The sequence below is a fragment of the Zootoca vivipara genome, chromosome 7 (genome assembly GCF_963506605.1).
Source record: "Zootoca vivipara chromosome 7, rZooViv1.1, whole genome shotgun sequence".
Taxonomy (NCBI): Eukaryota; Metazoa; Chordata; class Lepidosauria; order Squamata; family Lacertidae; genus Zootoca; species Zootoca vivipara.
Window position 1 is genome coordinate 26,659,980 of NC_083282.1, and position 27,227 is coordinate 26,687,206.

General features: G+C 42.6%; 1 protein-coding gene across 1 annotated transcript in view; it reads left to right on the forward strand.

The window, feature by feature from the left end:
• Nucleotides 1–27,227, forward strand: part of DDAH1 (dimethylarginine dimethylaminohydrolase 1) — a 57,158-nt gene that overhangs the window by 19,694 nt on the left and 10,237 nt on the right. Inside the window, exons 2-4 of the mRNA XM_035121893.2 lie at nucleotides 12,867–12,966; nucleotides 14,437–14,510; nucleotides 15,808–15,927. Of these exons, the coding sequence (XP_034977784.2) occupies nucleotides 12,867–12,966; nucleotides 14,437–14,510; nucleotides 15,808–15,927 (294 nt within the window). The remainder of the gene's footprint in view (nucleotides 1–12,866; nucleotides 12,967–14,436; nucleotides 14,511–15,807; nucleotides 15,928–27,227) is intronic.

The following is a 27,227-nucleotide window of genomic DNA, read 5'->3' on the forward strand; positions in this document are numbered from 1 at the left end:
CCCTTTCACGTGACACATTGGTACAGAGATCCTGGTTTGTTTTAAAGCCAGAGTTCCCCGTTACACCCCAAATGGATGTAATGTTACTTAACTAATCAGGGTATTAATCCAGGATACTGATCAGGATATTAATCCTGAATACCATTGTATTCCGCTCTGGTCAGACCTCACCTGGAGTACTGTATGCAGTTCTGGGCACCACAGTTCAAGAAGGATACAGACAAGCTGGAACGTGTCCAGAAGAGGGCAACCAAAATGGTCAAAGGCCTGGAAACGATGCCTCATGAGGAACGGCTTAGGGAGCTGGTTATGTTTAGCCTGGAGAAGAGAAGGTTAAGGGTATGATAGCCATGTTCAAATATATAAAAGGATGTCATATAGAGGAGGGAGAAAGATTGTTTTCTGCTGCTCCAGAGAAGCGGACACAGAGCAATGGATTCAAACTACAAGAAAGAAGATTCCACCTAAACATTAGGAAGAACTTCCTGACAGTAAGAGCTGTTCGGCAGTGGAATTTGTTGCCAAGGAGTGTGGTGGAGTCTCCTTCTTTGGAGGTCTTTAAGCAGAGGTTTGACAGGCATATGTCAAGAATGCTTTGATGGTGTTTCCTGCTTGGCAGGGGGTTGGACTGGATGGCCCTTGTGGTCTCTTCCAACTCTTATGATTCTATGAAGCAGAAGTCACGTCAGAAGAAAAGATGGAAGAAGGAGGCAACCAATTAAAGAGCTAGTGAGCTAGGAGCAACTTCAAATGTGTCTTGCTGAGCCACACAGGCAGGTACTACAAATGCATTACAGTATATTATTTGGCACCAATGGTATCTGTATAAGCAAGATTCACTCTGAATTGAACACCTATCCCAGGCATCCCCAGATTACGGCCCAGGGGCCGGATACAACCCGAAGGGCTCATCCGGCCCGCAGCAACCCCTGCTACCACCACCTGCTCTTACCGGTGTGGCGCGATGCGGCTGCCCACTTCCAGGTCGCAGAGCACTGGAAATAGCTTGCGCGCATGTGCAAGCATCCTTTCTGACACACTTCTGGGTCGGAGGAGGCCCGTGCGCATGTGCACAAGTTATTTCCGGAGCTCCTGGGACCCAGAGGTGCGCCGGAAATAGCGTGTGTGCACTCATATGGGCGCACGCTCCCACGTATTTCCCCACCCTCCGGCCCACCGCACGATCGAAGCCCGGTAAGTTTGGAGACCCCTGACCTAGCCTTCCTCAAAAGGCTTTCAGTGGCATGCTCAGTTTCATTATCTTCCACAATGCAACTATTGCATTTGAGCCTACTATGTTTTGAACCAAAGTTCTTGTTTATATTAATTGAGAGAGAATGCAAGATATCTTGAATATATCAAATGTCATTTAAAAAACCTACGGTTTTGAACCCATCATAACTACAGGCCACTCTCCATTCTGCTGAGCCCATTTTTCCTCAGATGGGTTTTCTTTAGATATACAACATACCACATCCTTAGAGCATTGGACAGGAAACAATTACCATATGTAAATTATCTGCATTTATGTAGATTAGAATAAAAGTTAGCAGCTTGCCCAATAAAATCCTGGCTAATCTGCACTCCGATCATCCAAATCTACTGGTGGCCATGCAAACTTCTTTCTTTAAAGGGATATACCAGTACAGTAGTTAAGATTAAGTTGATGTGATATTTGTAAAAGGAATAACATCTGGAAGAGAGCTAGATGTGAAAGGAGGATCATTTGAGGCTAGCCTGCATTTTCCAATGAAGTCACTCATGCCCGTGAAGGCAGAATTTACTGCTTTGTGGAATGCGGGTTATTTCCCCCCATGATCAACAAGGGATCCCAGTCAAGATATGAAGCAGTGTTTCCGAGTGATTATCTGTACTCTTGCTGCATCATCTCATTAGGTAGCTATTCCCCACACCCCCTCGACCTTTTTTTAATGATTAGAATTTCCAATTTTTCTAGTGCAGAGCTGGCCATCCATCTCCCATCATCCCTGACCATTAGCCATACTGGGTGCCACTGGTGGGAGTTAGTATTACATATGAAGAACCTCAGATTCCCTACCCCTGCCCCAGTACAGTGGTACCTCTGGTTAAGAACTTAATTCGTTCCGGAGGTCCGTTCTTAACCTGAAACTGTTCTTAACCTGAAGCACCACTTTAGCTAATGGGGCCTCCTGCTGCCGCCACACCGCCAGAGCACGATTTCCGGTCTCATCCTTAACCTGAGGTTCTTAACCTGAGGTACTATTTCTGGGTTAGCGGAGTTTGTAACCTGAAGCGTTTGTAATCCAAGGTACCACTGTAGATAAATAGGTATTGCTGCGCCAGGAAGGTAAGCCTGGTTTAGTCATGCTGGCCACATGGCCTGGAAAGCTGTCTGCATTTTGAGTCATTGCACACAGACTTCCAGTTGCAGTTGCCGTTCATGGAGACGCTTCTGGAAATGCGACACCACTGGCAAAACGAGGATGAGTCAGCCTTTTTTGCATGCTGCTGTGAGAACAGCTTTAATGAGTGTTCATAATGGCACCCAAAAATGAATAAATAATGCAAGCCCCTGTTTCCTCTGAATTCTGCACCTGGCACCAGCATTCGCATGACTATTTCATTCCATGTTACATGGCAGTCCTATCTATGTCATGACTACAGTGCCTGTCATATAAACAGGTGCCTTAAGGCTGTCTCCATTGCAATCTTTCGACTCACTTTCAGAACCCTAATTTAATTCTTGCCCCTGGTTTGCATAGTTTTGAACATTTTCTTTTTTTTTAAAAAAAATATTTTTATTAATTTTCCAATTAAAACCAATTATATCACATTCAATATTTCAAATTATACACATATATATATCAATCAAACCGAATGTTATGCCAAATCATCTAAAGAATTTTTTATTTGGGTTCCCATGCTTCAAGAAATTGGGAATTCCTCGCAACTGTCCACTGCCGTCTTTTTTCTAAAGTTCAAATCGTCCTCCAAGTTCATAATAATCCAGATCTTCCCCTTACAGTCACATAGATGTTTTCCACTTTCATCCGATTGTTTCCCAGCTGCTGAGATAAATATCAAACAAAGTTTCACAGATGTTCTTTCTCCTGTGTGAGTTAATCAGTCCAGCCTCCCCATAAATCTTCTTAATGGAGCTCCCTGTTGCGTCGAAGCAGCTCGAAGCAGCGCCATCTTAAAAAGCTCAAATCACTTTCGTTTTCTCTCATAGCCATGAAGATTTACGATCATTATAGAATTTACAGCTTTTCCAGGCAGGAGACCCAAACATCAAACCATAAACTCTTGGTAAATTAATGGATCTCCTTGCCCTATAGCTGAACTTAGCTTCAGGTCGCTGCTCCAATTTAAAGTGCGTCACAGCTCATAAATCCTCCGAACGCGTCCAGAACTCCTTCCGTCCGACTAGGGGGGGGCTTTTCTCATCGGCAACTCCACATCTTTAAAAAATATGCTCAGTAACAACAGTTATAAAGTTCAACTCACACAGTCTTTTGCTTCTCTTTCACTCCAAACAAGCCAGGACATCGCGTCCGGGAAGGTACGAGGCAACAATATGAAGAAAAAAAATAAAAACTCACTTCCCTTATCGCTCCGTCCCCATCAATCCTTCTTCCAGATGCAGTACAGTCTTTGACTCCTCTCCCTCAGCAGCATAAATTTCTCAGCAGTAAACAGCGCTTCTTCCCCTCCTTCTGAAGTATGTCCATAGATTTAAGCCTAATTATCTTCTTTAACCATGGAAATCCCCGCCATGCAGATTAGCGTCCGGGAGTCCTGGCCCTCGTAAGTGCTCAGCCCAAGCTCCCCCCACTCCAAAAACAGTCGGAGTGGGTCTGGGGGCATCGCGGGCCAGCGGCCCCTCTCCGTAACCCCCGGAGAGGGTAGGGGGTTGCCATTTACTCCCCTAGCAACCGCCAAATTCCTTACGAAGGTCAGAGAGATGGAAAACAGGTCCGCCATTCCTGCAGGCGGAAACCGGAACCTAGTTTCGGACTTTCAGAACCCTAATTTAATTCTTGCCCCTGGTTTGCATAGTTTTGAACATTTTCAACCAGAAGTACAGTTGTTCTAATTAAGAGGAACAGAGAGCGCTACTTTGTCAAAAATAGCAAGATTTAGAAGAGTTACCTGGGTGTAAGTCCTATGTGGCATTGAAAAGAGAGACATAGGATTAGTAGGCATTTGTGTTTTCTCCAGGCGTCAACTGAGTTGGTGGAATGTACGCAGCTTAGCTTCCCTCTGATATAATAGTTTCGTAGAGATCAGGGTACATTTTGCCGTACTGTCTAGCAATGTGAGTTTATTCAGGCCGTTTGGCAGACAACCCTGTGCTAAAACTGTGAATCATCCATTGTTGGCTGAATCCACTCTAGTGACTAGTTGCTAAGAGATTTATCAAATGTTCACAAAAGCTTAAGACTGTGTTTGCTCCAAGGAAGGATAGATGTATAAAAACCGAAAGATGTCACCTATTTTCTAAGCAAACAACTCCCTTTCTGTTGTTATAAGCTCAGCCGCTAAGGAAAGCAAAGTCGCTAATTAAATAGGCAAGCTGGGATATTTCTTGTTACATGGGATTCGCAGTTCATGATTTGCTAGGGAGGAGAAAAATTAACGCAACCATTATTATTTTTTAAACAAAGCTACACGTAAGCCACCTGAAGCTGCCCTAGGCCACACATGTATTGGAAAACGTCACCCTGAATCAGATTGTCTAGATCTAGACACACACCCAGAAGTATTTCTTTCACTTGTGACATCACTTCCCACTCACAGGAGCTTCTGTAGCAGTCTCACCTGGACTTTCTCTTAAAAGCTATGAAATTGTTGTTGTGTTAATCAGATTCCCCCCCACACTACTTTTTTTTACAGCCGAGTATATCATAGGAGGAAAGAATGAAACCTCTTTTTAGAGCTCTATAGCACCTTGAAAGGAATACAGTCTTCTTAACAAAGGAAAAGCAGTTTCCTTTCTCTGTTAGTCCTGTTTGTTTGTTTGTTTGTTTGTTTGGCTTTGGTCAGAGAATGCCAACTCCTCCCATCATCCAGCGTGACTGTTTTTGTTTCCTTCTGTTTTTCATGGGTGGTTGTGAACAACTTTTTATCCTACCCAATACAACCATGTTCCTGTGTTCTGAAAGTTGTGTCCAAATCTATCATTAACCAGGGAGGTCCTCTACGTGGTAACAGAAGCAGATTTAGACTACAGTCTTAAAACACAGAAAGGGAAATGCAACATTGAAACCAGTAGAATTTTGTTCTGAATAAGCAAGGATTGTGCTTGCAGCTGTCTTAAGTTGCCAACAGAATAGTTTTCTACCTTCAATGCTGGGGGGAAAACGCCACAACCCACATCTTTACGCAGAGGTCTATGTTTACTTTATACAACACACTCTTATTTTATTTAATAAAAGTTTTAGGAAAATACACAGCATTGGGGTTATTGATATATGTTTAGAAAGGAAAGTACTATAGAAAAAGTGCTATAGGCCACCCTTCCTGGCTTCCTGCCATATCTCCTTCCTTCCTTCTGTTATGTTTCTGGCAGCCTCCCTACACGTGTTTATTTAAATTAGCAATAAGCAATTCAAACTCAATCTTGGCTTCCATTGATAAAAAGCAAAAGGTTCACTGGAATCTCAGTGAAAAGGTATCACACATTATTTTCTAACTGCAAGTGGTATGAAGGTGTATAGATATATAGATATTCTTTCCAGTTCTTCTGCCCCCTTGCAAACCATTGGGATACAAAGATGGGAAGTATATTATGTACATATCTGTTGTTCTTGTCTTGCCTTTCATGCTCTTTTAACAGCATGAGCCAGGGTATAGCTTAAATTGAGAGTACTAAATCACTACCCAAGTGTCCTTATCAATCTCTACTATGTACTTGTTTGGAGCTGTTCTTTGCTTTAGTGCGCACAGTAGCGGAGGTGAACCATGCAAGTCGTTTGTTTGTGCTGTAAAGATTCTGCTGTAGTTTAGGTAGTTGCCTTGTTTCCTTTGCATTGTTTTAATTGTCTGAACTAGTCAGCATGCCTGAGAAAAAAGCCTCTTTCCTGTAAGGGGAATAATCATTGCAGGATATCATCAGTTGTTTTTATACAACTTATATCCCACTTAGTTCCGTCCCCCCCCCCCCCGAAGAAACTCAAAGTGGCAACAATAAAATATTCAGGCTTCTCATTTACACGCATTCAAGTCATGCACCACTGCGCATATGTGCAGTGCCAAAAACCCAGAAGTGGAGGAAGAAACTTGAAAAGCTTCAACAAAGCCCCATGGTACCTCCAGCTCATAAGGAGACTCTCCCCAGAACCCGAAAGGGGAGTCCTCTTCCGGCTGCAGGAAGGTTCATTTCACTTACGTGCGCAGGGGGCCAAAACATAACCCCTGCATCAATGGGGAGTTGCCTGTACATACACTGTAATCAGATCAGCAAAACACACTAAACTACCACCAGAAAATACCAACATCAGAAAATAACCCAGCAACCATGCCCCCTCGCCCAAAACAAAGTGAAGGCACAGAGAAAGCAAAACAGCCTTAACATACTCATAATGAGGAGATAACATGTTTTTTCATCTTAAATGCCTTCTTAACCAGATTTTGGTAAATACTTAAAGCCGTGTAGTGCTGGGGGGCTTGATCAATCTCCACTGAAAGGGGTGGTTGTCACCACCAATCAGGTCTTACTCCATGTTGCTCGCCGCCGCTGAGCCACACGTGGCTGAGGAATCTGGACCAAGGTCGCAGATAATGAATGGATCATGCAGGAAAGAACACATAGAAGACAGGACCATTCTGTTCCTTTCCTTTCTAATGTGCCATGTCTTGAAGTCTAGACCAGTGTTTCTCAACCAGTGTGCCTCCAGATGTTTTGGGACTACAACTCCCATCATCCCTAGCTAGCAAGACCAGTGGTCAGGAATGATGGGAGTTGTAGTCCCAAAACATCTGGAGGCACACTGGTTGAGAAACACTGGTCTAGACTATGAGCAGAGCCTGCTTTCATATTCAACTGCCCCTAATAATTTTAGACACTTTATAAATGAACGATAACAACACCTTGTGGCTCTTCCTTGGCCCTTCCCTTCCATCGGTGGTTGTCTGCTGTCCATTGGGCTTGCATAAGGCTGCTGTAAGAGCTTGGCACTTAGAAAGAAGATGATGGAAAATGTCCACATGCCTGGCCAGCCCATGCAGGTAAGAGTCTGCAGTCTGATGGGGTGGCAGAGTGAAAAACCATTCCCAGAACCTTCTGCCTTGGTGGTCTCACTAACCCACACTTAGAATAATAATAATAATAATAATAATAATAATAATAATAATAATAATAATATAATAATAATTTATTTATACCCCGCCCATCTGGCTGGGTTTTCCCAGCCACTCTGGGCAGCTTCCAACAGAAAATAAAACATGTCAGAGAGAAGGTTTCTGAAAGGATGAATGAAATGCTTTTGGAGGCATTGGTTGCTTCGTTTTCAGTCACTTCTTATGTGAATGCTGCAAATATAAAACATTATGTTTTCTCAAGGATGGAGGATTCCAGCTCTTCTTTCATTGTAAAAATGCCCCTTGTAAACTAAAAATGTTTAGTTTGTTGCACATCTTGAATGAATTTACTAGTTTTCCTTGATGCTATTGTTTTCCGTTTTGTGTGATTTCATAAATTGCAACATTTCCATTCCTATTCAACACAGCAATGGGCATTGTAAGAAAGGAAAGGAAAGGTAAAAAAAGAAAAGAAGTGTTGTTGGTTTTTTTTTAATGTACCTATTTATCTACTTGCACTGAGGTGTTTTTGAACTGCTAGGTTGGCAGAAGCCAGGACAGAGCAACGGGAGCTCACCCCATTGCACGGATTCGAAGTGCCAACCCAAAGCATATGGGCTGTGGCAGACCAACTGAGGCCTTTTGAAGACTAATGTATTCAGAAGAAGTTAGGAACACTTCAAAAAGTTTAGAGCTGGGATGGAGAGCTTGAGGTCTCCCAGAGGTTGTTAGTCTCCCAAGTCCCATCAGCCCCAGCCAGCAAAGCCAATGGCCAGGCATGATGGGCATTGTAGTCCAACAACAATTGGGTGGCCAAAGGTTCTCAATCTCTGGTTTAGGACAGAAATGTTTTAGGAAACATGGAATCTAGATGGAAATTTGAAGAGGCCCCAATCTAAGACTTGCAGCATTTAGTCTTGCTCTAATACTGTTGGTATTCTTGCAGTACAAATAAGCTGCCTTTTCTCCCGCGATATTAAATAAATATTGCTATTGCATTTCCAGCTTTTCATACTGTATATGAAGCAAGAAGAATCACATCATTCTTGTGGTTATATTATTATTTAATTCTCCTCCTTTCTCCTTTTGTATTTTAATTAATTTGATAGTAAGGTTTCAGGCAAAGCCTTTTATGTTTTCTTAAAACTTTTTTTGTAGAGTACCTCATTCATTTTAGGTGCTTTTTTAAAAAACAAAACAAAAGGCCACGATAATAATTAAAAGGAGGGACTCGGCAGTAATCTACACCTAAAGGATATTCTGGGCCCTTTAAAACAGAGCAGCTTGTGATCTCTGATCTCTGGAATGGAGCAAGCGTTCTGAATACCTTGCGTCAAGCCCTGAACAAATAGCACAGAAACAGCAGTACTGTACTAAGTGAAATCTGACATCTCAGTGTTAGGGGAAAGGAATGCTCCTGTATGGCTTGATTGTTATCTACATCTTCAAGTGGGTTTATTAGCAATTTAATGGAATATTGGTTATTCAAGGGCAATAGTAGCTCCAGCTGAAATGTCCATTATACTCTCTTTTTCCCATGCACTTTGGAATGAGTAGAATGTGACAGCTGAGCTTTCAGCAAGCTTCATGAATTTTAAATACTTTTCATTGCAAAAAAGGGGGGGAAATGGGGCACATGGCGTGTGGTCAATGGCGAACTTGGAACTAGCAGTCAGTCTGGGTATTATGGGATATTGGGTGTCTCAAAGATAATGAATACTTCGTTTATGCAGGTGCATTCTTGGCCTACCGTGCAGGTCCAAGCAGAATAGACTGTGCTTCTCTCAGTCCAGCATCTAACAATTGACCATTTTGTAATTGTGAGCAGAAAAGTATTTAGAATGTTGCTTTCTCAGCATACTTGTCTAAGATTTACATTTTCTGTCATCGTCTCTATCCAACCAAACATTTTCTGGTATTTTGCAGCATGCTAATTATCGGCAAAAGTTTTCCATGCCTCCGCACCTTATTCCCGTATTTCATCATGTACATTTCGACCAGAATTCTCCCTTCCTTCCTCGTTAGGCCTCAGACTTTTTATATTTTTTCACTCTTGTTCTAAATAATATGGACATATAAAGCTGTAATCCATTAATGTAATAATCACACAGGCTAAAAATAGCACACACATATACTTAGTGACGATGTTGTTTAAAGAGCCCTTCACATGCCTGTTTTATAGCTCTTGCATTAAGCGCTTTTCAAATTAAAGGAACAGTCAAAAACTGTAGCATGTGGGCGTGGGGGCTGCTGATAGTGAAACTGATGTGGGGAGCAGTACTGTGAATCCTTAGAACTTTATGCTTAGGATTGGTTGAAGGAGAGAGATATGTCAATTAAACCAAGCACAACACCTGAATATTATGTGTTTACAAACATGCTTTGTTCATGGAAGCAACCCAGCCAGATGGCCTGGGTATAAATAATAAAGTGGTGGTGGTGGTGGTGAAGCAAACAGTTGAATACTCACATAGGAAAATTAAGTGTTTCACTTACAAAAGAGAAAGAAATTCAGATTTGGATGCATGCTGCAAGCTCATGTTTAGAGCTTGAAAACATAACTCACAGAGTTGCTTGAACATCTGTTTGACCTGGAGCAGTAAGGAATGGGCATCCCTGTGGAAAGCAGTGATGGGGCCTCAAAACCTAATACAGTCATACCTCGGGTTGTGTCTGCTCCGGGTTGCATTTTACCTGGTTGCTACTTTACTTCCGGGTTCCGCCGCATGCACAGAAGCGTTCTGCGTGCTTCGCACATGCGCAGAAGCACTCCATCGCGCTTTTGCGCATGCGTGAAAGTGCCACTCGGGTTGCGGACATTTCGGGGTGCAAACGGCACCCCAGAATGGATCGGGTCCGCAACCTGAGGTGCCACTGTACTAGCCTAAAGCCTTAACGATTGCCAGTACCGCTGGCTTGTTTGTTTCACCAATAATATCAGGTGTTTCTTTAGAGGTGGTGCTAATAGGCTTGTTCAGCATTGCCATTTGTTCTCAAAGAACAGGGTTTAGGGGACAGGGATGTATATATTTTAACATACTTCCCTGTAGTCTATAGAACGAAGTTCTGAACAAGGCATTCACAGTGGGAGAAATTCAGCCCCCACGGAATGACATTTCAGCTCCTGTGTTGGGTTAAGAAAAGAATACTTCTTTGCTGGCCATTTTCTAGAGTGTATGCAAAGACCAGCAGAACTATAGCTTTTTTTCTTTTCTTTTCTTTACATAGATCAGGCATAGGCAAACTCAGCCCTCCAGATGTTTTGGGACTACAGCTCCCACCATCCCTAGCTAACAGGACCAGTGGTCAGGGATGATGGGAGTTGTAGTCCCAAAACATCTGGAGGGCCGAGTTTGCCTATGCCTGACACAGATCCAGACATTTGTTCAACGTTTTCAGCTTCAAGCCAATTTTATAAAATATTGTACGCTATTTGCATCAGGCAGCTAAGAAAATAAAGGATTCGTCTCCCTGTTTCTTTTCCCTCCCTCCATTCTGCTCATCAATGTGTCGTTTCTGTTCTCATTTTGAAAACATTTGTTTTGTTGCCAGAGTTGAGATAACCGAGTGCCAATAAATAACTTTTTAAGAAATGGCTTTCATTTAAAGCACATTGGCACAAATGTGGAAGGGATAGATATTTTGCATATAGCAGCTGAGGCAGTTGATGAACTGCATCTATGTAAAGACTAATGAGTTCCATTTTAAAGTGGAGGGGCCAAGGAAATAGGCTTCTTATAAATGCCATCAAACACATTTAATATCCTTTTTCTTCAAACGTAGCTCAGCTGGCTTAAGCCCAGAGTCTCTCGACCAGATTTATTATGGATTAGATACATTCCATCTCACAACAGGAATGTGCTTATTTGGGGTGGGGGGGTCACAGCACAGAGCAATAAAGGCTTAAGCATTCAGCCACTTGATATATTAACGGGTAGCAGTTATTATAAAAGCCTTCTGTTGTGTGCTCATAACTTAAAATTGAGTCTACATGCAGCTTTCTTTTAAAAAGGGCATCTTCTTCTGTAAGCAAACATACGACTTGCTTTCTAGGGCGAGCTTAAAAACACAGTTGTGAACTTCCAACATAATAAAATTTAGCGGACATCAGAACACCACTGGAGAGCACCTGATGTTCGGAGCTTCTGATATTATAAGCCCATTCCCCACTGCACCAACCACCCAATTCCTCAAGCAGTTTAGTGACTCTTTTTACATTAAAAAAATAAATAAGAGGGTTGGACTTCCCTTCCAACTCTACAGTTCTATGATTATAGGCTTCTAAGGAAGGATAAATTGACTTAAGGGCTTCAATATTGGATCTGGGCACAGGGGGGCCTAAGTTAAGTTCAGGCTCAGTTAAAGGGCTCAGGTTCAATGCCTTCCTGGTCATACTCCGTTCTGTCTGTGACACTCCTGGAATCTGAGGTCGTGAAGGTTTTCCTGTTGAAATCTTCTCCCCCCCACCCCGGAGCTGCTAATAGTCCACTGCAGGCAGTTTGGTGGGGGGAGAAGTATAATGGGGTTACATTATGCCCATTAGCAATTGGGGGTGGTCATTTTGAGCAGAAAGCAGTGATTCAGGGAGAAAATAATAAACCTTCATTGTGCTCTCATATCTATCTATCTATCTATCTATCTATCTATCTATCATCTATCTATCATCTATATCTATATCTATATATCTGGTCGCAGTTATTCAGTGTTGTACCTAGCTTTCACCCAGGGAGGGAAAGAGAGATTTTAAAGTTTGAAAGGTTCATAATATTATTAATGGGCATTGAACTCAGGTCAAGGCTTCAGGGTTTTTAAAAATGAACTCACTGTTTTCTACCACTGCACTCATTTTTTAAGTCTGGTTCATATTGATTCAATATTTAAGCTTTGACACTTGCAGGCGAATAGATTTTTTTAAAAAAATTATGACCTAGTTTATGAGTTGTCTCACTACTTAAATTCATCTGTTTCATCTGTCCTGTACCATGAGGTTAAACGAATATCCACTTAATCTCAGCCAATTCACTTGGTATTGCTATGACATCACAGGCAGCGGAGACATTTGCTTTCTCCTATTCACATAATTATTTTGCTCACTTTTTCTCAATTGCCATGCCAGAAGTTTTCCTGGTTTATTAGCATTTTCAAAAAAATAATAATTGTGTTTTGTTTTCTTAATTTTCCATGCTATTTCTTCACTAATTAAAACTTTCCTAATAACACCAATCACCGGTGTGATTATGCCAGATTGAAAGTTGGTTCTCTAAACTTGGCTTTTAAAGTATATCACAGACATCCCCAAACTGCGGCCCTCCAGATGTTTTGGCCTACAACTCCCATGATCCCTAGCTAACGGGACCAGTGGTCTGGGAAGATGGGAATTGTAGTCCAAAACATCTGGAGGGCCGAAGTTTGGGGATGCCTGGTATATCACCTTTAAATAAATTTCCGGACATCTCTTTTCAGTTTGATTTGTGGATGTTCCAGTACAGCAGATACAAAGCCGAACAATATTCATGGTTAAAAACTGTGCCTAGGGCTGCAGCCTTTAAATGAAATTCTAAAATGTGTCCTTTTCCAAACAGGTTGAAGTAATGAAGAGAGCGCTTGAAAGCCTTAACCTGAACATTGTAGAGATGACAGATGAACATGCAACTCTAGATGGAGGAGATGTTTTATTTACAGGTACAGTAAAATAAAATTTTTGCCACTTAATGTTTCGGCTGCACAGGCAGCTTGATGGCAAGGTACTGATTTTTAAAATACCATTTCCAGTTTCTCCTTACATTTTCATTAGTTAATTTGCTTGTCCAACAGTAACATGAGACTTTGAACACGGGAAATAATTTCCTAATGCAATAAATTTCCTGACATCAGAATAGCAAGCGAATTAGGAGAAGTAAACTAAGTTTGTTGTTGTTGTTTATTTCATTTCTATCCCACCCTTCCTCCCAAAGGGGCCTGAGATGGCAAAGCAGCAAGACAACACAATTACAAACAAAACAAGAGCATTAATAATATCTAAAAACAATGTAAAAGTGCTATCAACAGGAGTTGCTCATATCACACAGGTGCCCTGAGTTTGTGTGTGTGTTTATTAGCCTGCTTTATTTCATAGGTTGTTTGGGGAAAATAATGTTAGCTTAAAAGCCTTGCGGGGGTGAACATTTTGGCTCCCGAACTCTGCAAACCTGGAAGAGATTGTTCTAGTTTGCGAATGTTCTTTGGAACCCAAACATCCGCCGTGACTTCCGATTGGCTGCAGCAGCATCCTGCAGCCAATCGGAAGCCACACCTTGGTTCCCAAACGTTTTGGAAGTTGAATGGACTTCTGGAATGGATTCCGTTCGACTTCCGAGGTACAACTGTATTAAGATTGCGTCAAAGGTCAGTTATCCAGGTCCGCTGCTCTTTCTCATTGCCGTTGCTGCTTGTTCACCTGCCCTTTTTGAGCTAGTGAGCAGCGAGATGGTGAACAAAGAAGGAATGGGAAGCCCCAGATACCTTGCTCTCTCTCTCAGTTGCTGTCTCTGGGAGTTTATGCTGATTGTGCACAGAGGGAGAGTCAAGTGAATGGGCAGCAAAAGTGATGGGGGAAAAGCTGGCTTCACTCTGAGATGAGTAGCTCATTGAGATGATCGTGCCCATACAACTTAGGTGCAGCACGGATTACTGTGCTGATCTCATTACAGGTAGGTAGCCGTGTTGGTCTGGATCGAAGTAAAATAAAAAAATTCCTTCAGTAGCACCTTAAAGACCAACTAAGTTTTTATTTTGGTATGAGCTTTCGTGTGCATGCACACTTCTTCAGATACAGTGCTGATCTCAAAAGGACAGGAGACCAGGTAAGAACAATAGTACTTTTCCAAGGGTCCAGTGTCTATTTCTATGTATGTATAAGCCTTCTGGCTTTTTGGAGTAGTTATCTATCTGAAGTAGTTTTGTCTATCTGAAGGAGGTGATGATGTTATACTTGTAAGTTACTATTTCTTAAAAAATTAAAACTATAATTAAACTTGATGTTGCAAATATTCAAAGGACATTTCTTTGGTCAGTTTACTTATTCAAATGCTGTTAACTTCGACAAGATTGGACAAAAACAGTAGATTATCTTATTGCATATCAATCATGCCTGTTAATATTTTCTTTTCTCAGGCAGGGAATTTTTTGTTGGTCTTTCAAAGCGGACCAATCGACGTGGTGCAGAAATTCTGGCAGACACCTTTAAGGTTAGCAGAGTTGCAGATTGACCTTCAGAAGGGGGATCCAGTGAGTGGTAAAGTTTTGCATACTGGGTAAAAGGAAGGAGCCAAGAAATATGCCAGTACTGAGGCATCTTCTGTGGAGAATTCAAGGCATTAACACAGTGCAAGGACTAAATACAAATGAGAGAGATTACTACAGCTCTATGCTGTAATATTAAATAAGTATTTTGTATAATATACAGTACACTTATTTTGTGATAATTTACATATTTAAATACTCACAAGTACTGGAATACAATTTCTTGCATGGGTGGTGGTGAAAGTTGTAAATTGCAGATCGATGTGGAAATGGGATGGGAGGAGGCTTAGGAATAAACACATGGAAAAATTAACATGGACTGGGAATAAACTGATCCATCCTATCCCTACACATGAAACAGTTCTATTAGTGGTGCTAAGCAGATCCAATGCAGAGCAGGGGTGGAGATACCTGCAACCCCCATGATGTCATTATGTTAACTCCCATCCGCTCTAGCCAGTATGACCAATGATCATGGATGATTGGAGCAGCCAATAATATTATTATTATTATTTATACCCCACCCATCTGGCTGGGTTTCCCTAGCCACTCTGGGCGGCTTCCATCAGAATATTAAAATACAATGATTCATCCAGTATTAAAAGCTTCCCTAAACAGGGCTGCCTTCAGATGTTTTCTAAAAGTCCGATAGTTGTTTATTTCTTTGACATCTGATGGGAGGGCGTTCCACAGGGTGGGCGCCACTATCTAGCCTAGATGGGAGACTTCTAAGGAGCCATACATCAGATGCTCAAGCTCTTTGGAGGAAGAAAATAATAATAATAATAATAATAATAATAATAATAATAATAATAATAATATATTATTTATACCCCGCCCATCTTGCTGAGTCTCCCCAGCCACTCTGGGCGGCTCCCAATTGAATGGAGTAAAGTGTAATAAATCAATAATTTCTGAAATCATAATTGAAATATTATTTTGAACATTATTTCCCATCCAAACCACATTCTAAGAATGGCAATCCGCTGGCTTCAACATAACCTACTTCCGTGGACAGTATTCAGGAGAAGGATGCTTGTTACTAGGAAACAGTTGTGTCCTTTTTATGCTCTTAGCCACTCAACATTTCTTTTTTAGAGGCTCTTGACTCTACATATATCTTCAAGGCACACAAATTCATGAATGCACTGGGGGTGGGGGGAAATGCAATTTATAATTGTGTTAGTTTATGAGATTACCAGTCTAACGCATTTCCCTTGCAAATGCCTAATTTCTATACAGGATTATGCCGTTTCTACAGTCCCTGTTTCTGACTCCTTGCATCTGAAGAGTTTCTGCAGTATGGCTGGGCCAAACCTCATTGCTATTGGTTCAAGTGAAGCTGCACAGAAAGCCCTCAAGGTAAAGCATGCTAAAAAATAGCCTGTGCTTAAAAAACATTGCTTTTAAACTCAGTGTTTCCTTATAGACTCCGTGTAAGAGGGAATCCAGCCTGTGCAAGCTGCAAGCATCAACAGCCTCAGCAACTTCAAAATGAAGAACCGTTTCAGCTGTGCTATTAAATACATCTTTGTTATTCAGTAACCAGGTTTTTCACTTTAAAAAAGTGCCAGTAACATCAGCTTGTGGGGTTGATAGTTTTGGGGATAACAGCAGATGTGCAGGGGGAAATTAACACTTCCCTCTCACTTACCTTCCAAGTCCCAGACTGCAAAATCCGGGACCGGCAGCCGTGTGACACCGGAAGTTGCGTCGACGTAACTTCTGGTGTCACTTTGCCCTTCTATGGGCACCAAAAATGGCCGCTGCCGGCTTCAAAAGTAGCTTCTACGCATGACCGGAAGTGCGTCGACGCGACTTCTGGTGTCGTCGGCGGCCATTTTTTGTGCCCATAGAAGGGCGAATCAGAAAGAAAAAAAATGGCCGCCGGCAGGAGAAAATGACAGAGAAAAACAGGAGACGAAGTGATACGGGGGACCACTGGGAAAAGGTAAGCAAAAACGGGGGTTTCCCGGTGAAAACGGGGTACTTGGCAGCTATGCTCTCTTGCTGTGGTCCTGCAGAGAACCCCCTCCCCCCCGGAAGCTGTCATTTACAGTGGACCCTCCAGATACAAACTTAATTCGTTCTGGGGGTCCTTTCATACCCCAAAAAGTCTGCAACATGAGGTGCCGCTTCTGCGCACGCGCGTGGCGCCATAGAGCACTTCTGTGCATTCGCACACAGCGAAACCCGGAAGTGTATACACTTCCAGGTTTGCCGCGTTTGCAACCCAAAAGTTACATTACCCAAAGGAAACGTAACCTGAGGGTCCACTCACTGTACTTGGAGTAAAATAAGCAGAATGTATTTTGAGAGAGGGGAGCAACGGGAAACTGGAGAGCTGAATGAAATGGAGTATCCTGAAATAGGCATTGCTCGCTGGCTAGAACACTGGAGAAACCTTCTGCACTGCAGCATTTTGTTATTACAGGTCCCACTTGTGTTAGAGATGTAGCAGAAACCAGAAGTGAAGGAAGCAGCGTTTTAAAAAGGAAATAGCAGCTAGGCATGCTTATTGTTCCGTACTCTCCTGCTCATCATTCTTCCCAGTCACTGCATACGTTGCAGGCCGCCATTGTGTTCAATTATAATATCTGAACCCAGGCCAAAATGCACATGCTAAAGTAGTCATCAGGTTTTGGGGGTGGGGGGAGGGGTGCTGCTATGATTTTTGAGAGCAAGCAGGTAGGAATGTTGGCATCCTTGTCAGAAACCTTCGGATCCTTGCTATTATTCAAGTAAATTAACTAGCCTGTTTATGGGGTATGTTGTATCTATCGTCTGGCCTTAGTGCGTTTTGCTCAGCGGTACAAGCGGTATTGGTTGCAAGCCACCCCCCACTATCACGGAGTATATATTACTCAGAATAGGACTGGAATGTGGCTTCTATTCCTTATCAGAATAGCAGTGGCATCTCATTCCAAACTCCTGTGAGCTCTTGTCCGCTGGGGACCTGTTCAGCAAAAGAGTGTAAGGGAAGCTGGAGAGAAAGCCCAAAGAAAGATGGTGACTCTTGTTTGGATCTTTGCCATCACTTTAACTTGATTTAGGTGCCTCGTATGCTGAGTGTGTGTGAGAGAAAGAGAGATAGTGTTACTGAACCAGCATTAGAACGGCTTCCCTGAAGGCAGCTTGGTATTCTGCACTTTGAGCTGCCATCACTTGAATCCAGCCAACACCAAGAATACCAAGGGACAGATAAATCATACATTCATGGTTCCAGTGCATACATTCTGAGCCCTCTGGTACTGAGGTGTGAGCTTGGAGGAGGGGGGTTGTGTACAAAAACTTGCATAGGTAGTAAAAGGCTGAGCATTTCCGGAGTTATTGTTACGCCCGACCTGTTTTTTGAAAATACATGGCTTGAAATATTTCCTCTGGTTGAGCATGCCCTCATATAATTACTGATCTTTTGTTTTGGCAGATGCCCGCTGTCTGTTAGGCTAGGGTTAGTAGCCTACTTAAAAAATATAACTGTTGTTGCTGAGGGAGTTGTAAATGTTATGTTTATCTCTTGGTTTAGGAAATGTGGTAAGTAAGGGTGATTTGCCCCTCCCCAACGAAAAACCACACATTTGTCTGTGTTAACTGGAAGAAGAAAGGTAAAGGGACCCCTGACCAGTAGTTCCAGCCGCAAACGACTCTGGGGTTGCGGTGCTCATCTCGCTTTACTGGCCGAGGGAGCCAGCGTACAGCTTCCGGGTCATGTGGCCAGCATGACTAAAACTGGAAGAAACTGTTATTTTAATTAAATTTCTTCAAAATGTCATCGATTTTTATGTACGGAAAGACTTATTTTAAGCAGTTTATCTGTTAAAGTGCAAAATAACCAATTGACTCTGGAAACCCTGTAGCTGATTGACAGTTCTAGAGCATGCATATTCTCAAATTCATGATTTGACTTCCACTGCCCCCATCCACAAGCTTTAATTTCTGTCGGAATACCTCTGTCCTAGACAAAAACCTTTTAAATTAGCAAATTAAGCCAGACAGAGTACCCAAAAGAAGATGGATTTTTAAAATAAAAAAATCTGGCTGCGCTTCTCGTTGTTGTTCCTTATCAGGAGTGACACATGAAAGTCATTTCAAAGTCAATGTTCTTCAGTGTAGAAAGTTCATCCCACCCTACTGAAAGAGCAAGTTTACTATGATACCTGCGTGGCTAGCTTGCTATATTTAAAGTTGCAAAAACTGGTATCAAAGCAGAGGAAGATTGGAATTGAGTCGTGCATCAGTGTAAGTCAGAAGCCATGCACACTGCACAGTGAGGTTAACTGGTGATGTCAGGCTAAAGGAAGGAGATTTTGAGATAGGCAGGACTCCTATCAAAAGCAGGCAATTTCTAGGGCAGGTGCTTAATGGAACTTGGAAAGAACAGGAAATCTTCACTGTGCAAGAATTCAACAATTGGCCTTCTGTGGTCGTTTGGCCTGCTTTGGATCAGCAAATCTGTTGAGCTGGGGAGACTTCTTATTTATTAAAGCTAAATAAATTAAAAGGCTTCCTTCCAGTAGCACCTTAGAGACCAACTAAGTTTGTCAATGGTATGAGCTTTCGTGTACATGCACACAAAAGCTCATACCAATGACAAACTTAGTTGGTCTCTAAGGTGCTACTGGAAGGAAGCTTTTTAATTTTGTTTCATCTACGTCAGACCAACACGGCTACCTACCTGTAACTAAATTAAAAAGTGTTCACTCTGGGTCGGACTAGCCAATGGAGGCTTCACCTGAAACACAAATAGCAGGAATTTTTGTTTTGTCCAAACCATAGAAGAGAGAATGAGTGTGCCAAAGGTGGTTCAGGCTTCCCTGTGACCACTATTTTACATAACAAAAAACACACACCTTCGTTGTATTCACATAATTAACATCAGGACAACTGAGATGTTACTAGCGGTGCTTTTGAGATTTTCCTTCTGATTGTTGTGCTCTTTTAGAACAAAATGTTCCAGGACCAAAAAAAAAAACCCAAAACTGGGTTCTCCAGAATCTGTGCGCAGTGAGTCCTGACTAGGAAGGCAAATGCAAAAAGGTGCTTGGAACCTGTGCTTCTTTGAGAAATTTCATTGCCGAAACTTCTGGGTTCAGCTTTCCTAACGAACTGCGAACGCTGCTGTTGTAAAGCAAAAAATGCAAACTGAAGTGGATACCCTTTGGGGAGTACTGAACTCAAATACCCATGAGAGAAGCAAGTAAGATGAAGATGAAAATATAGCCTAATTACTGCACTCCCTGTCATGATAGGGGGAAAGAATAACAGGAATATCCCAGGGCATGAAGAAGCCTAGGCTTAAATTTGCAATCATCAGGGTGATGTCACAGCCAGATTTCTGACACTAGATCCCTTTGTAGAATTCCCCCATTGTAGCCTGAGTAGGTTCTGTTTTTCTTTTGCTGTTTTTGATGTACAGCAGAGCAGAAGCTGTACCCAACAGGCTTGAATAATCGCTCTTTTCAGTGAAATGAAGTTTGGTCCTAAGGATGCAAAGGTTTCACTGCAGTTCAGCCTGTAGCTGAAATCGGATCTACTACTTAGAGCTCCATCTAGTGACTTCCCAGCAAGATCCAGAGGGTTTCCCCCTCGTTTTCTCTGTTTGAAAACAGAAGAGAAAAATTGTTTCTATTAAGATGAGCAGATGCTGCTGGGGGCATCTAACTGAATAAGGCTATTGTGAATGGCTCTTGTTTTGCTTTTTCCTCCTGTTTATAATTGCTGAGGTTTTCTGTAGCTCAGATTGTTTGTGGTTGTTTGTTTGAAATGTTTTTACCCCCCAGATTCCTTGATGTGCTGGTTTAATGACATGGGTTGTGATGGTAAAAGAGAAAACTGAAGACTTGAGGAGGTATAGTATAGAGCAGGCACTTCCAAACTCTGCTCTCCAGCTGTTTTGGGACTACAACTCCCATCATCCCCAGCTAACATGACCAGTGATCAAGGATGATGGGAACTGTAGTCCCAAAACAGCTGGAGGGCCGAGTTTGGGGGTGGCTGGTATAGAATCGACTACCTTATTTAAGGTATAGAAGAGGAATGTGGGACATGTGGTCCTGCAGATGTTGCTGGACTCCAGTAAGCCTCCACCAGCATAACCAGTGGTCAGGTACGACAGGAGATGTAGTCTAGCAACATCTGAATGGTCATAGGTTCCCCAATCCTGGTGTAGTAAGTCCCTTTAAGATTTATTAGGCTGCAATCCTGTGGAAAGGTATAAGTGCCACTGAATGCGTTGGGACTTATTTCTGACTGATCATGCATAGGGTGGTGCTGCTAGTCTTAGTTTAATATTCATCTTGATTGATGCAGGTTGTTGGTAGAACTAGTAGTTCTTCCTCTTCTGGATGGGATCCAAAACGAAGACCCAAAGTCAAGAGAGAGAAGATATAAACGTTAAGGGCTGGCCCTACCATTGGGCAGAGTGAAGCAGCTGCTTCAGGTGGCAGGTGCTGGGGGCAGGGGGGCCACAATGAAGTACAGTACCAGAGGACAGAGTAAAAAAAAATAGGGATGGCATGTTGTCTGTTGCCTCAGACAGCAAAATGGCATGGTCCGGCCCTGATAAATATCCATGCCTTCCAACATCTACAGAGTCTTTAATAGGAGCAGTAAGTAAAGGTCTTTTGTCCAAGATTTATTCTAGTGGCTAATGCTGGTTGTTAAGAAAGAAAGAAAAAAATGAGGTAACTTGCACTCGCTTCCTAAATCCTCTTCCAGTAGGCCAGTAGTGCTTCTGACTTCCAACAGGAACTTTAGCTCTGAGAAGTCTGGAGCATGCTCCGTGTAACTTAGATTTCCACGTCAGCCAATAGATATCTATCTAAGCATTATGCTTTAAATGGCCCCACTATCCTGTGTTTTGTTTCTCGAGTCACTTTTTAGCAGCCCTTAGAGTCCTGCTGAGGCAATACTTGAACGGATGCCTGTTTCTGATGTAATTCAGTTAAAGTTTCATTAGCCCTGGGGACGCAGGCTAGACAAAATCACCACTAGGAATTACTGGAAGAACAAAAACCCACTTTATTCCTATTATGCTCTCCTTCTCATCCCTTCCTTCAAATGTAAATCCCAAGATTCTGCTTGTTTACTTAGCTGGCTGGGCAAACATGAATGTCCAGCTACCAGGCTCTGTCTAATCCTCTAGAGCTTGTATCAACTTTACCAGGCAATGTACTTCTGTGCTGCTTGCCGTAGGTGGACAGAGGCTCTGACTTATTCAATACTGAGTCCGCTAACTAAAGAAGCCTCTCTTGTGCTTCAAGCCATCTGTCATTTTCAGGCACTTCAGAGCTTTCCCCTTAGTTCCAAAAGGCTTTTGTATATGACAATCTGTATTCCCATTCAGGCTTAAGTACTATTGCATATGCGCCAGCAAAAAAACCAAACAAAACTTGTGCATATTTTCTGGAATATTATATACTAGTTATTTTCCAGTTCACTAACTGCTGAGTTTACAGAGAAATGAAGAGATAACATGCTTTACACTTGAGGCTTCTGGCTGGTGCTGATCACTGTGTGCCACTGAATTGTTCTCCTCTTCATTGGGTTGGGTTCTTGGTGCAGATGTATATTGGACAGAACTTAGTGTGTTCTGGGAGCTGGGAGAGAGGGAGATGGAGGGAGGGTCTGCAAGGGGCACAGGTAGCCACAGGTTTGGTGGAACTGCAGCAACTTGCAAATTTCTCTAGCATCTAAAACCCTATCTGAGGGTATTAGAATGGAGCAAATAGGTAGAGCCATATAACATTTCCTGGGTAGATTCTGTGAGGACTGCTACACAGAGATCTAAACAGGGGTTGGCTAATAATAATAATAATAATAATAATAATAATAATAATAATATTTGTACCCCACCATTGGACTAAGTTGCCCCTGCCACTCTGGGCAGTTTCCAGCATATACAAAAACATAATAAAACATTAAATATAAAAAACTTCCCAATACGGGGCTGCCTTCAGATGTCTTCTAAAGGTTATACTGTATAGCTACTCATCTCCTTGACATCTGATGGGAGGTGTTCCACAAAGTGGATGCCACTACTGAGAAAGCCCTCTGCCCGTAACCTCACTTCTCGCAGGGAGGGAACCACCAGAAGGCCCTCGGAGCGGGACCTCTGTGTCTGGACTGAGTGATGGGGGTGGAGATGCTCCTTCAGGTATACTGGGCTGAACTTGCCATTTAGGGCTTCAAAGGTCAGCACCAACACTTTGACTTGTGCTCTGAAATGTTTGGAAATGCTGCTCCAAAAGGCATGTGGTGAAAATGCTTTCCATCCTGGGTTTCGTATAAATTCCCAACATATTGCTGTGTTAATTTTGGAAGTAATGGTAGTTTTCTACTACTTCAGCATAGTGGATGCTGATCATTCTTAATTGCATAGCTGTAGTTGACACATTACTCTCCTAGTGAAACATTTGTCATGGGATTTCAAAGTAATTCAAATAACACTAATTAGCTGCAAGTATATCTGTAAAGAGCAAATTAGCACAATTTCTCAAGAGCATTCTGACTGCAGGAGAGAGCTCACAGCAGCCATTTCAGAATTTTACCAACGCCAATTGAGTAAGAGCCCAACAACCCGAGACACCGAGAGCTGTATCCAATGTTAGTCCTGCTGAGAGTAGACCTATTGAAATGAGTGAACCTAAGGTAGTCATGTTCATTAACTTTCGTGGGTCTCCTTGTAGGACTAGCATTGGGTATAACCACAAAGAATCAAGGATGGCACAATGTGTCCTTGTCTACATATAGGTATCCAAGACATCCACGCTGATGGAATACACACAGGTATGTTTAACCAAGAGTCACAGTGTACCCTGACTTGAGGTTTGCTTTTCTAAGAAGGGCAATTAGGTGCAAGATAACAAGCCAAAGTTCAGTGCAAGTGTGGTAAACTACTGGCACTCATGCATAATTAGGCTCTCTAGGCTTCTCCCACCTGGCTTCCAAGACCAAGCTGCACCTTTTCTGAGAACCTGCTAAAACGCAACACAGTATCTCATGGCCCTGAATCTTCTGCCCTTCTTGGGCCCACGGATCAGTTCACCTGCTCCACATCTCCTGGGGCTCTTGGAGAACTGTCAGCCATTTGTCTTCCACCCCTCAAATTCTCAGGTTTGATCTCCTGGTCTCTACTACTGTGTTCCTCCAGCTTTATTTTATTATTCAAATGAAGTTATTCTAGGTTTTTTGTTTAAGTCGTTCTCCTGCCAGGTTAACCTTCTCCACTATTTTGGTGGTGTTGCTTTTCACTGAATCCACACGCTCGCTCAGATCATCTAGCTTGTTGTCTAGCATTGTCACCCAGCAATCTTTTAAGTTCCTCTTTAAAGGATGAATGTTGTTGCAATAACTCCTCCTTCACTGAATTAGTCAGCGTTGCCAATGTTATCGGGGTTTCCTTGGAAAGAGATAAACTCCCTGTTTAGGAAATGTCTTTGGGGGTTCAAATGTACCGAGAATATCGTTGCAGAAAATGCAATTGCACATTAAGGAAGGCGGATTTGGAATTCCAAATCTGGAATTTATACCACCATGCTTATGTATTGGCAATTATCGGACATTGGAGACCTGCTGGTGGTCTTAATCTCCCGAGTTGGGCAACCCTAGAGCATACATATACAGTGAATGCTTGGGTTGCGAACGTGATCCGTGCGGGAGGCATGTTTGCAACCCGCAGCGTTCGCAGCCCGCAGCTGCGCGTCTGACAATTCAGCATGCGCACAGCACTGAAACCTGGAAGTACTGTAACCCATTTCTGGTACTTCCAGGTTTGGCGTGGAGCGCAACCCGAAAAGACCAACCTGAAGTGGCTGTAACCCGAGGTATGTCCGTACTGGTATAACACTTTTGGTTGGTTAGAATAAAAGTATTTGAAAGTTCCAACAACTCCTGAAACAATTAGGTCAGCTAATGAAGGCTGGTGCTGTTTTCAGGGCCTGCAACATTCCTAGAACCTTCAGCTTTTAAAGTATCCTGAAACCTCATATTATCAGTTCTGCCTTTCCCCACTATTCTACTGCAAGCATGGAGATATTATTTATTAAACTGCAGGTTACTTTAGGCAGGTTGCTCCCTCGCTACGCCAACACCTAGCAGGCACTGAAGCGCTGTGCCCTTATACATTTTTTGAAACATTTTTTTTCCAGATTTCTCTCTCATTTTTGCTGCTGTTGCATAATAAACTAGGCGAATCTGTGATTGCGAAAGAGTTTAGCTAACCACAGAAATGCTGAGAGTACAGCAATTAACCATAGCAAAGAAACGTCAGCAGAGAAATTAAGCTACTAAACGAATGTGTGTTAAAAGTTTGGGAGTCTTCTAATCATGTACCTCTGGCCACCCGGAGCTTGCCAGCTCTTGTGACTGGGGAAGCTGTCCGCTTGGCTTACGTAAATAGGATCTTGGCTTCCCTTGTTATTGTTATTGTTTGCTTTCCTTTGCTTTTCTGAGGACCAACTTCCCTTCTCTTCCCCTGCTCGTGTTCCAAAAGACAGGATGTTCATTCTCCAAAATTTCTTGAATGCAACAGCAGTTTGAGCCATTTCCTGGACATGTTTTTTGCTTTCTGCAGGAGTTCCTAGCAATGGCTGAAGCTATGCACCCAGTACCGCCTTGTTTCAAGGTTGTATCAGAAGAGGCAGCAGAGCAGCTCAGGGACACATGTCAAGAGTAGTGCAAATCTACACCAGAGTGCAGTTCCAGCACCTCTCAGGTTGGCGACATTGTGGGCCAGCACTCCATCCCCCCACCCACCCACCCACTTCTTGCCTTTACATACCTCTGAGAAGCCCCAAATGAACATTTCAAGTCAAAATAGAAGCCGGCCAGTGTGTTCTTTAATATCTATTACTCCACCTAGCTGCTAGCAACCCCTAGCTGTATTGGTAAAGCTACAGATCGGGGCCAATTTGTATTTCCTTTTCTTCAACCCGTCTCCCATGTAGAGGCGGCAGGCTTTAAGCTCTTCGGCCAGGCCTCCACCCACAAATGCCCATGTGCACGTTTGTGTGAGGGCCCTTCTGAGCTGCTCTAGCCATCCACCTGAATCTCAGAGAACGGATGAGGAGGGAGCACATTTATTCGACCTACACCAGAATCAGGGGCGACCGCCCAAACCAGCTAGGGAGACAGCTTGCTGTTGTTTTTAACACCTCTGTGGGCGGTGAACGCAGCTGTTGTCAAACCGGCATCTGTTCCAGGGCTGCCCCAAGTCACCTGGCAACTTACTGTAACAACTTCATGGTGAGTTCCTGCACCTATTTTCTTGGGGGGTGGGGGAGCAGTGGTGGTGGTGAGGTGTACTAAAGAGAGAGTGCCTTGTGGCTGCATGTGTGCATGCTGTAAATGTGTTTGTTGTGTGAAACATGCATGGTGCTGGTGTGAGTGTATATTTGCTGTATGTGTGATGAATGCACATGTGGGTGCGAGTGATGGAAGCCTGCCGGGAAAGGTTAGTCACCCACATAATAAGGCTTTCCCCATATCTACCACAAGTTAAGTAGGCTGTCCTGCATTCACTCTTTCCCTGAACACCATCTGTTTAAAATAAGGTCTCCAGCAGTTGAAAGGAACACCAAACTAAATATGGGACGTCTCATTAAAAAAATAAATAATAATAACAGTGATTTGACTGGAATGGGGTTCGAGGCACAATGGAACAATGAGAGCTGGGATGACAGCATGTGAATGAAGAATACTCAGTCTGTTTAGGGTCTTTGCTAGGCACATTTAATTGCATTACTTGTTATCCTAGACTTCAGTTGGCAAAGTATGCCTTGTAAAACACAATTGGAAAAAATGAGATTGGGGGCTTTGGAAATTTCTTTGTTTGACATCAGGAAAGCGTGACTCAGGCTTTAGAGAATGCAGACCAAAAATTGCCCTGCACAGGAAGGACAGAATTCCCAGAAAAATTATGCATGAAGGAAATGCCAGGCTTTTAGTGTAGATGGCCATGCAAAGGTTTCTGGGCAGGAATCCAGATTCACACATACTGAATTTGTGACTGTTTTAATCTTTGTCAATGATGAAGTTTCCCCCTGTAGTACATCTTAAACACAGCACACACTGGAGAAATGGATGTTAATTTTTTTTAATAATACATACATTTGCAATGAATTAAATACTGTATGCTTGTATCATCTTATATTCAGAAGGCCTTTCTGCAGCAAAATCCAATCCATCACTACCATCTTTTAACTGCTAGCTGAAAGAGAGGTTTAGGAAGAGAGGGGTTTCATTTGCTCCAGGAAGACCTTTTGGTGCATTGTGGTGAAAACTGGTTTGCATCTAAATGATAAATGGAGCGGCTTCTTCCCATTAGTTTTGCACAGATGGTTCTTTCAGATATCTGCATGAATGTGCAATTTGCTGTGCTATCAATACATTGTAGAAGATGTCTCGTTTGGCGCACTTTGTAAGCAATACTGATACTGCTGAAATTTGAAAAAAATAAAGGTTCTGAATATGCATTTTCCCAGCTCACAGTTCGCAGATGTATTCCAAGAAGATCTCACTTGTCCTGAAATCCTTTGCCTACATGGAATTTAAATGAAAAGTATTACGGGTTTATGTGCCAAGTTTGTGCTTGGGAAGTCTACATTCATTAGGTTAGGCACTCAAGCCAGCAGCGATGTTGGTACATGTTCAGAAGTTAATTG